Genomic DNA, 12,509 nt, shown 5'->3' with positions numbered 1-12,509 from the left:
CAAAAACGGCTCCAACGATTTTGATCAAATTCATACCGTACCTAAAGAAGTCATTGATAAGCTCTATCAACTGCCACAAGTCCTATATCTGCAAAAATTCCTGGAGCTCCGCCCCATCAATGCAGATAGATTCCCGATTATCAGGCTTCAGATACAATTGAAACAAAAAAAAATCAAGTGGAGTAGATTGAGCATGAAAATCTCTACAATTAATGTTCAGTAACATTTCACCTAAAATTGAAAATAAGCTTTAAATTCGAGAAAATGTGATTATTCAATTGCAAATTATTGTTGATTCTATTAAATCATTCACTATGAAGAGATAGCAGACCTCATGTGTGTCTCCAGCGTTATTGCCCTGTCACCTGCTGGCTCAAATCTTTGAATAGTAGACTTGAGATGCGCGGGAACACTAGCGTCAGGTGATCAATTTTCATAACGGCAAGGAAAGTTGTGTGAGTGCGCCACACCAGATTTTTTCAAGTTAATATTGGTTGCTGGCCTTCTCAATGAGACATTTATAGGATTATCAGTGAAAATAGTTCATGAATTTCTCCTTAAATTGAACAGTAATAGTTATGATTGAATATTGGTTTAAGTCTAATTCATCCTTATAAGAATCATATTCACTAATTTATTTCATGTATACTATTTCAGAAATGATTTACTTTTGATTCAAAGATACTTACATGAAAATCTTTGTAAAATCTAATGAGAGGCGGGAAAAAATCTCAAGGTAGAAAAACTCCACAATTACTCTGGTTGCACCAACCAAGATAAACTTCAATTACTTCCAGTGTAGTAGGCTACCAAGTGAGGAAGATATTGTGGTATACATCCATATTCGCTTGCTCATTAAAAAAAAATGAGTTCAGATGTTACACAATTATAATAAATCTCTTGTGAACTTCCAACTATAGCGTTTTTTGAACGATTTGTATAAGAAATCAACATTTGTACACTACATAAAAAACATCCCCATCTTTAATACTCTCTTTAGTAAAGGGATTAATTATGGTGTAATCGTAAAAACTAGTTTCTCAACATTTCAATAAACACTAAATTAGTCCTTGTGACAATTTCAAGATTTCTTTTTTCATCAAATATATTTACCCGTATGAAAATTAACTTTAATAATAATTATTATTGAAAAAAATCTTTATTAGGCGGAGTTAGGCCTTCTAAGTCCTCTCTACCACTCTACCTCATTGATCTCAATTGGGGTAAGCTATTGTGAGATTCACTTTGAACTGTCAAATAGATGAAGAATGGAAAATAAAATGCAACATATATTTTAATAGACAAGGAAGCAATAAAGTTATTTTAAAAAAATGCCGACAGTTTAAAGTGAATGTCATTATAGCATAATGATTTTTCTGACCTTGGATCTGCATTTATACAGGCTGGATGGAAAACAAAATGTCCATCCCACTTCTTGATCGCAACCTATGGCCGTCCGGTACGGGAATGATGACTCAGCATCCTTGGGATATGCTGCCTCCTGCCATTGGTGGAGCCGATACACGTCTGATTGCATCGCTCCAATCACAGAACCGCTTCGTTTGTAGCCGCTGCCACAAGAGCTACGCCCAGTACCCGTCGCTCTATAACCATAGAAAGTTCGAGTGCGGGAAGCCGCCTTCACTGCAGTGTCCCTACTGCGAGCATCGCACCAAGCTGAAGGGCAACCTCAAGGTGCACATCATGAATAAACATTCCGATGCCACCGGGCAAGGCAGTGTGGCAGCAAGTAGCCAACATCTGACAACAGTCCAAAATGATTCAGCACATACTAGACAAGAAAATTCAAAACATGATGATATTCATGGAGTGTCAACACTTAATTTTCGAAATGTGTCAAGTTGTAATAATAGCCACGAAGTTTTGGCACATAGCACTGGAGAATCCTCACTGCTGATGAATGACAAGACTCCAATTCCTAGAATTACTGAAAAGTGAAAGGGATTCATGAGAATAGGACTGCCTTTCTTTGGTGGATGGAGAATCGTTATCTATACAATGCCACCATAGAAAAAAGATAGCTTAAAGAAGATGCCCATGGTATAGGTAGTTTATGTTTCAAGCGGATTTCTTGTCAACTCAAGCCGATTACTGTCGACTATTGTCAATTATTACTGTTTTATTGGTGTGAGAGTGTAAGAACGGCACAGTATGAGAGAATATCAGCGTCACCCAAAAACAACTGCTAGGACTATCTGCTTGAGTTAACATTGAAATTTTGAACATAAAAGCCCTATACCATGGGATATCTTCTCATGCTATATTTTTCCTCTATGATGATACGCATTTTGGGATGAGAAATGATTGAATTTACTGTTATAAGTTTGGAATTTTAATTTATTAAACCTCCATTAATCAAGAAAAGCATTATTCATCCCAGAAATGTAATTATAAGCAGTTTAGGTGTATTTCTTTTGATGGTTTGAGACCTGTTATTTGATAAATCCTAGTATTATCATGAAAATTAGACTGAATGTAAACTAAAATTTCATGCTCAAATTTATTTTAAATTATTTTATTTATTTTTAATTTTTTTATAAATTTTCTAGGTATTGTGTTTTGCAGTAGCCTAGTCCTCGTTGGGTTTAGACTTTAGATTATCGTTGTTTTATAATATTTTTCCTGGTTTGACTGAGTCATTGTCAATATTGTAGAACCGTTCCATAATTAAATAAAAACACAAATATGTTGTCAAACATATGTGTAGAACATAATTATCAAACAACAGTGTAGAATTTGACAACATATTAGTGTTTTTATTTAATTTTTCCTGGTGAATAAATTTATTATTTCTGTTGTTTTATTTTTAATTTGGATAATCTAATGAATTTTCCAATCAAAATATTTTTTTCGTCATTTACAGAAATTTCTTGATAACGGTACATAAAATTGAGTTTATTCTGCATGTATCATTTATGACCTGTTCCTTTCAACTAATAAGTGGTATTGTTTATAAGTGGATCTTATTAAATAATTAACATAAGTTTATTGCAAAACAAAACCAATATTATCCTACATGATAGAGTATCTTAGAACGAGACTGAAAAATGATTTTGTGCATGCTGTGATGATTGGATTCGTTGAAAATCCATCTTAATACTCTCCTATACCTACTGTTCATCACACATGACGTATTTTCAATTAAATTACTATTCCGAAATATTATTTTTATTTCGGCAAAATTTGATTGGATTAATGGCTCGATATTGCCTATGATAGTAGCCTATACTGATGAATTGTGGCAGCTTTTTTAGAGAACAAAACAGTATTATACATGTACTAGGGTATTTATAATTTATTGTAATAAATATGGCATTTTTCCTTATGAATATGAATTTTTATTTTCAAATCCAATGTTTCAAACTTGCATTGTTTAAAACTATAGAATATAAATATTATTGATACTATTGAATGATCAATGAACAGGATCCTATGTAAAAACTTTTTCTACATTCATATTATATGAACAAGATACTGCACACATTAAGAATAATATTATTGTAGGGTACAATATATTTATAGCCTGAAGCCTGATAGAATTTTTGTTGTATTACACAGTAGGTATACTTTATTATTTACTAAATTAAGTTTCCAAGTGTATCTATTTCCCATACCTTTATAAGACGATTCCATTCTTTATTTATAAGATTTAGACCTACCGCAATTCATAGTTTTCAAGAAAAATTGGTTTCCGATATAACGTAATAGTATATCAATTAAATACAGAAAATAACCTACCTCCATGTTGGACCATCTATGGAAATTTGGAAAAAAATAAAGCGGGTTTATTTTTCACCAAAAGTAATTTTACTCTTGTTCAGGCAATACATTATTCAGTAACCTTTTCAATGATTTATCCAAGCTGGCATTTATTATTATAATTAAATAGCATAATAACTCAATATCAGTTTCAAATAATTAACAAATCTTTGTTTAACACACTGTGAATTATTATCCGATCACGTTCTCATAGATTGTAGTTGAAGATTTTATATATTTTTTCAAGTTGCAGTTCAAGAGGACCGGACTTTTGGGATGAGGCAGCAGATTTATGCTCATTTATGGGCATCGTCATTCTGAACAAAACAAGTTCAAGAGTTTAAAAAAATACGCACAGTTGAGATTAATGAGTTCATAATAGTCACAGTTCAAAATGTTCAGTTTAGAAATTTCCAGCTCCTGATTTCATGTTGAAAATTTGCAGTTCAACAGGTTGCAGATTGAGGGCCGTATTTATAAACGATTTTTGAAAAAAAATCTGAGCCAAGTATCATTGGTTGTCCAGCAACCAAAGATTAGAATATTGTTCTGATTAGTTCCTGTTATTTCTTGGTTCTAGTCACTAATTCTACTTGAATTAGATTCGTACTTGAAAAATCGTTTATAAATAGGCCTACGGCTTTACACCCTATGCTTCTAGAAGTGGATATTCGAAATTTTTGTGAAATTTTAGAGTTCAATCAATCTTTTGTTTGAGTTCAATAGTGGATATTCGAAATTTTTGTGAAATTTTAGAGTTCAATCAATCTTTTGTTTGAGTTCAATGAAATACTGTTCAAGATTTCAGAAACACAAGTGATGGAATTTATGAACTTCCACTAACAATGTGCACTTTGTTGCAGTGAAACAAGAGTTACGCGCCAGACCGATTGAAGAGCTGATGTGCTCCTCGCTGAATGAGATTTTCAGCCGAAGAGGCGCCAAGTCACAGATGATGAGGAGCTGGACTGAGCCAGGCTACAAGTGCGATGTCTGTGGCAAAGTGTACGGATTGGTCAGTTCTCTGCTCAACCACAAACGGTTCGAATGCGGCAAAGGACCCAACTTCAAGTGCCCGTTCTGCAACCACATGTCCAAGCAGAAGGGAAACATGAAGACGCATATTGCACACAAACACACAACCGAGTATCTCGAATTCCTCAGCTCACAGACACAGCTGCCTCTCTTCCAGTAACTCTACGATTTCTTAATCTCAACAATTCTAGGGTTATCAATTTTTTGCATATTTTCATGAGAAATTGAAATTAAAGTGAAAGTGAATTGAAAAATAGTGTTCAAGTGTTCAACACAACAATCTGATATTATTAATATATATTCAATTTTTTTATACAATCACAAATAGTGTTCAATAGTGATCAAGAATAATTCCATAGTACCGTTTTTTAAACTTTTTTATAAAAGACGGCAAAACAAAAGGGTACCATGGAATTAACTCTTATCAATTGGCAAATCAAGTAGCCCTGATGAAATACTTTATTAGAAATTAAGAATAGACACAAATTTGAATGTTTACTTGGAATATGAATAGATCAACAACAGATTAAGTATTAAAAATAAGAAAGGTCTTTTATTTATCCTCTGGTGGAATATAACACAACAAACAAGTCATATTCCCTTCTTGAGTACCCATAAACCCACTTGTCTACAGTAGACTAGTTTTCCATGATATTAAGGTATTCTTGAATCATAATAGAAGATCTGCTGTTTTTCTGATGATGGAATATTAAATTACCAAGTTCTTGGAACTGTACTGTATTATGTTCAAATATTGAGTATCACTCCCCTGTCATCATGCAGCAATAATTCAATTCAATGTACAATTATTATTTTACATCTTGACCACAAGACATTCTTTGAAACTTGAAAATATTTTGGAATGTTACAAAACCAAGTGGTAATATTTGAATCTTGAATGTAACTCACCTAGTAATTCCACAATATTCTAATGTACTTTCAGAATCTTAAGAAGAATATGTTGTATTTCTGCTGGTGTCTATAATTATAACTCAACGAAGTATAATAAGTGAATTTAACCTTAGAATAAAAATAAAGTAATAAAATATCATTATAGAATTTTTTCCAAGGTTTTCTGTTTGCACTTTTTCATTTTATCTAAATTCGGGAGAGAAATAGCACAAATCTAAACTTTTTTTCTCTCTTCTTTCCCAATTATTTCAATGATAGGTGTTTAGTAAAAATAAATAATAAAAAAAACTGTAGCAAAAATACCATAATACTCTTATCCTAAGGATAAAATAATGAATGATGTTTTCCTACACCATCATCCCAAATAATGAAAGCTTTGTTGAAAATATTTTCTTTTTTAATCCTGTAATTTGATTCAAATAATTAGTAAGTCGTGCAATATTCATTTAATAGTTTCATGACTGGAAAATAATTTTCGGGTTATGGAAAGGGGTCAGGGGGCGCTTCCTGATCACTGGGTATTGTTCAATGGAGGCTCAAAAAGGTTCATCCTCCAACTCTCGACTACCATACTCCATTGTCCTCTGATTCCGTTCAATTTCTCTCATTAGTGGCCACTTTCGCGTTTCTGGAAGACACTTATAGCTGGTAGCGAGCACCAACTTACTTTGCACCTTACATCTGTTTCTTGTATTTTCTACAATTGAATCTAAATCAGTGATCAAGTACTTACAATTGTATTATTCCCAATAGTTTGATGGAACTCAACTCGCTCACAATACAAGCTGTATATGGTACAGAATAAGTTGAGTTACAAACAATTCGATAATTATTGAACGTACGATTTTTTGGCGTCCTTTGCAATATTCTATTAGATTGAACATAATGTATATGTGATGAGTTTAGTCTCTAATCATCATGTACACTAAAAATATGGTCTCAGTTTTACTAACTGTACTTATCATTGATAGTACAGTAATGAGCTTGTAGACTATAGTGTGTGTGTATGTCCAATCACTGTCGGCTATCGCTGGTTTAAAGCTGAAAGTGCCTTTAATTAACCAGACTAGTTCACCAATATTTTCTTCGGAGTGGGAAACTTGTGATTCCTTAGAAATAGAACACGAAAATGTCGAAATTTAATAACATTAGGCGTCTGCTGAAGGGTCATTAGAACTTCTATCTGTCCATCCATTGTTTTCGCCGGCCCCGACTCGTTTCCAAAACCCCAATTTTCAATACTTTAATAAAAATTCGCATCAACTAGCCAAGTCACAATGAAGACCATGATGCAATAAAATTTGTCAAATATTGCACATACTCTGTAATATATACATACTCTGTAATAGATACATACTCTGCAATAGACACATTATACTTTCTGCAATAGACCCCAATTTCCAATACATTTTTTCAGCCAAGTAACAATGAAGACCATAATGCGATAAAATTTTTCAAATATTCTACATACAATAGACACATACTCTGCGAATTCTTCAATATAATCACAGTCAATATCAAACAACAGATACTCTATTATAAGATAGAACAGATTTGCAGTTTCATTTTCAGATACAGTAATTGTAATGTTACCTTTCCAAATGGATAGGGTAGGCCTGCTATTACAAAGAGTGTTTGCTGACAGCCAGCAGTTAACTGTGATCACTCAAACCATAAGTTTGCATACCTACTTATACAAGTTATTCTGTATACTTATATTATATTGTCTACCATACATAGATTTCATTCAATGAGTGTAAAATATGTTATGTTACTTTACTATAAATAATGATAATTTATAAAAATAAATTACAAGTAGTATTATAAATTCTCCTGTACGCATTGCAATATTGCAATATGTAATATCGTACAACGCGTAACATGCAATTTAATTGCATAATTTATTTCATAGCCAAACTATGTAATTTATCAACTTTGAGAGTATTTAAATTATCTATTGATACATATGTAAAAGCTCGGTTGCATCATAATTATGCAACAATATGATGATGATACTTTTATTATATTATATGCAATATTATATGATTGCATATCATATGATACAATTTTTGTATCATAATATAATTTATATTATTGTTTTATATCAATGTTATTTAAATATGTTAAGCCTATTTTTTATTTGCATGATTAGATGCAATCAAGGTATATAGACCTCGCAATGGATTGTTTCAGTATTACCATAGCCACCTCTAATAAAGGTGTATTAGAGGTGGCTATGGTATTACCATAGAGAAACAATAGCATAGCTTAACATACATCTTACACGTTATTTTCATCTATGGTATTACTTATACACTATGGAATCCTAATTTTTCAGGAATTCTATTTTTGTTCCGTATTTTTTATGGGTTTATTTACTTTGATTGCACTGCCCTGCTGCTTCTAGTCAATGGCAAATTGCAGTTGAATATTGGTACATATTGATTTTTTAGTTCTGAATAGGCTATCAGTTGATCGAAGGATTTTGTTTTACTTCATGATTTTTTTTCCTTATTAGGTATTGCTCTCATAACCTAGATTTTTTTCTATACTGTTCTAGATTGTTATATAATATATGTACATTAGTCCGGTACAACCCCTTCTTTACAAATTTCTCACATTTCTACAATTACAAGACATGTAATAAAAAGCAGTACCGATATAACAATATATCTATATACAATAATATCAATAAATGTTATTGGTATTTAATGAAATGGGCTTATTTTATCTTAATATTGTAATATTATGATACAAAAGATTGTCGACTAGGTTTGAGAACTTGGTAATATTGATGTGAAAATGTAAACTGTATTGAATTTCACTTCATTTTACCTACTGTACTGTTTATTGATCCTTGTTTCTTGTTGCAAAATATTAGATTATGAGTAAATTAATTTGGCTTTTGATGGTGGGAAGATCCTTGCGGGAAGGTTCTACCACCCATAGGTTACTATTTAGTTTTTATCAAAAGTATTTTTATGACTATCTGAACAACCTTTGAAAAATACTTATATTGTGCAATGTATGTTTAGTCAAATATATGTTATGTAGCATTGTTGTGTTAATCTTTTCTATGAAAATAGTATATCATCACTCTTTATGCAAAACAAAAATCAATTTCATGAATTGACAATTTGATTAAAAAAATCAATATTTAGGATTTAGAAAGCTGAAAATGTGATAATAATATTCTTGCTTTTATTTTTTTATAAATAGATTATCACACTGGTTTTTTACTGTGTGTTGCATATCTATACTTTTTCACTATTGAAATTTATTAAACTTGGATTTCAAAAACACTTATAAAGTAACACTTTAGTGACGATCATTTCTACTTACTTCTGATAGTAAGTGCATTTTCACTTTATAAGTGTTTTTAAAATTCATGTTTTTCTTTGTTTAAATATATTTATTTTCTGTAGTATTATTATACCTTGGTCATTTTGTATTAGTATAAGCTTACCTTATAATGTACTATTTATTATGACGTGTTTGATTGTTTGTAATTTTGTATCAATTGATTAGTTGACTAATAATATATTATTATTTATAGACTCACATAATTCCTAAACTATTTTTTCCTTTATTTGTTTATTGTTAACACAGTTGAAGTTTTGTTCTCTTATATACTCCCAATATATTTTTTTCAAGTAGTTATTTTTCCAATAGTAATGAGTGTCAATTATCAAACAAATTACAGTCCGGTATTCATATTGAATTCAGGTGCAGTACTTATTATTGAGATACATTTTCTTGTACTAAAATATTTTTTAAAACATTGCCAACATAAAATTGATAAAATCACAAACATTGTAATCTTATTCGAGAATTGCTACTGTAATTTCAATAAATTGATGCTTTATAAATCAATGGTTTTTTATTCATGTGGTCATATAGTAGCCTTCTATTGTAATCGGTTTTGATTACAATTTTGTGGTAGAATTGTTTGGTGGATATCCACAATTTTTGTGGATTGAATTGTTTGGTTCTATTGTTAAACATTCATCATGAGGAAATTGATGTCTCTGTTAGTCCTCTAACAATATCCAAAATTCACAAGATAAAATTATTTTTAAATCATCTTCTATTTCATTTTCCGAAAGTAAAGTAGAATAAACAAACCGTTTCATTTGCTGATGATTAAATCTTGTAAATGACTAGATGAGAACGTCTAGACTTATTCATCTTACCAAATGCTGAGTTCGACTTGATTAAAATTGAAAAATAATGTCGTTCTTTAATAATTAGTATTTTTTGGATCAGTTATCAGCTGTTCACTTTGCGAATTTTCCTCTCAATTTATCTCTATTCTTAATTTTATTATTTTTCACAACTCTGTCAGAACAGGTCCTCAGTTTAATAAGTAGGCCTTTACCGTAATCCAACATTCCATCTTAATTGAAACTAATTATTTATACTATGATTTCTCAAAACCCATATTTTTAGTTTCTACCAATTTGTTTTTTGTTGAATTCCGTTTTAGTATGAATTTCAAATTCATTTGCATTGCTCTTTGTGGCCATATTTTTGGTACAGTATTCAATTGTTTCAACATATTACCTAATTTCCAATAAAACAAAATAAATCTTATAGCACCCTTTATTTTTTTAAAACAACTTTAAAATAGTTGAACAACTATAGTTTCGGTTTACACCATGTATAAAGATGGTGTAAACCGAAACTAGTTGTTCAACTATTTTAAAGTTGTTTTAAAAAATAAAGGGTGCTATAAGATTTATTTTGTTTTATTAATTTAAAAGTAGCCCATGTCAATGAGTGTTTTAACTAATTTCCATCTACTGCTGAAGTTTTAGTTGAAATATTATTCCTCCTCATTGAAATATTTACATTCATGAATGGAGTCTTTCTTATACTGAATTCTAGCATGGATAATAGATAGCAATCTTGTGCTATCTTTTCTCTATTATTCTAGTCCTGATTTTTTTTTTCGTTACAAACGGCATTTCTGTTACAAACCTCTTCTAATTCAGGGTATAATATATTTGTTATTTATTTTAATATGTTTCCCTGAACAATCATTTCTTCATATTATTTTCATTTTTGTTTGAGTGTATTTCAATTTGTATCCACGCATCTCCACAACCCTTATTTTTTCAATTTGTTTTCATCAATGTATATATGTGTATTTCAGTTGTGTTCATCTTACACCTCTCATTCCAATTTGTTTCCATTTACCTGTATGTTTGTTCTAATCATTGTGCTCTGTTTCTTTTGTTTCAGGCTTCAACAACTCGTTAAAATGTATGATCGACGTCTTCGAGACCGGAAAAGGAAAGCTGTTCATCTGCTCGTGCAGCAAGGTGTACAAGACCGAGCAGTTTCTGAAGCACCACAAGATGTTCGAGTGCGGCAAGGGACGGCTCTACAAGTGTCCGCACTGCGCCAGCAAGTTCACCAGGAAGTACACTCTCAAAACTCACGTCATTATGAAACATAAGGCTAGAAGTACGGACTTTGATCTAGATGCAGACGCGTGCGCTCTCTAGCTCATGCTATCAACAATATTATAATCAATAGATTATGAATGAACATGAATAATATAAATTACATGAACTATTAGTATCATTAAATCAACTTATGAAAAGCAATATGCGCGTGTTAGTGGCGCATAAGTCTGTAGACAGCTTCACTGGTACTTATGTCTAAATATATCTGTTACTGTTATTTGTCCAATATTGCATTTGTGTGGATGTTACTCTTCTGTTACTATTCTGTTACTATTCTGTTACTTGAATAAGATGCCTCCAGGAAAAATTCCTTTAGATAGGCTAAACATTATACACATACTGGGAAAGAGATATAGGAAGGCCGAGGAAAAGATGGGTACTGGAACAGGCTATTTACTAGACCTCCTTATCCTTGAAGTGAAGAAAAAGAAGACTATTCTGCATTCATGGGTGGGAGTGAGAGAATCGGTTGGGAAGTCCATGAGTAGATTTTAGTACATCCTGTCAATTTTGAAACGTTTATGGATAATACTTTATATAGAAGTATAGAGCCTACTGGATTTGGAACATCCATATGGATCGTGCAAGTTGATAATTGAATATAAGACATATCAAAGCCTGATTTAGAAAATTATTTTCCAGTTTTACTCCGTATACCGTAGGAAGCTTAATAATAGCGTTAAGAATATATTACGTTCGATCTATTCGTATTGACAAAACTATTTATGTTTTTTTATCTTCATCGTTTTTAATTCCATCTCTTCATAACCGGTTTATTTCACAAAATATAGGCTATTGCTGGTCGTGAAGGTACAGAATATTAGGCCTACATTAGCAAATGATGTAGCAAATGAAACAGCCTCACCTACTGTTTGTAAGAAATGTCAACCCAAGTTAATTTGTAAGAAGTGTCAGAGGGTCCACCCATCTATTCCACACCATTGATAACAGTAACAGTTATATTATTGGACAGATAACAGTACCAGTTACAAGTTGATTACAGGTGACAATTATTCTTCGTAGGAAAGTTTTGAATTCACGATTGAATTCTGGTTTATAGGAAAGTCGCTTGATGGGTTTATAGGAAAGGCCACCTTAGGAACCGCCACCGGGAATGGAATCTACTTTCTGATAAATAACAGAAACATGATTTACGATACAGTAGGCTACTCATCATTTCATGGGAATCAAATGAGACAAGTAGTTTTCATGTACGATACCAGCTCAATTGATAGTTTGAGTTGACTGGCGCATGAAATCTAGGCCTATTCAAAATTATATTGAAGACCTTGTACAACCTGGGAGCAGACA

At 31.7% G+C, this 12,509-nt stretch overlaps 1 protein-coding gene across 1 annotated transcript; it reads left to right on the top strand.

The window, feature by feature from the left end:
- The first annotated feature begins 1,419 nt into the window (after positions 1 to 1,419).
- LOC111062154 (zinc finger protein 211-like) lies at positions 1,420 to 11,237 on the top strand. Its single transcript, XM_039429526.1, has 4 exons — positions 1,420 to 1,750; positions 4,644 to 4,971; positions 7,880 to 7,890; positions 10,972 to 11,237. Exons 1-4 carry the CDS (start codon positions 1,420 to 1,422, stop codon positions 11,235 to 11,237), a joined length of 936 nt encoding a protein of 311 aa, XP_039285460.1.
- The last annotated feature ends 1,272 nt before the right edge of the window (positions 11,238 to 12,509 follow it).

This window comes from Nilaparvata lugens, chromosome 5, assembly GCF_014356525.2.
Source record: "Nilaparvata lugens isolate BPH chromosome 5, ASM1435652v1, whole genome shotgun sequence".
In the NCBI taxonomy this organism is placed as follows: domain Eukaryota; kingdom Metazoa; phylum Arthropoda; class Insecta; order Hemiptera; family Delphacidae; genus Nilaparvata; species Nilaparvata lugens.
The sequence above is the reverse complement of the archived record's forward strand: the minus strand, read 5'-3'. Positions and strand labels throughout refer to the sequence as shown.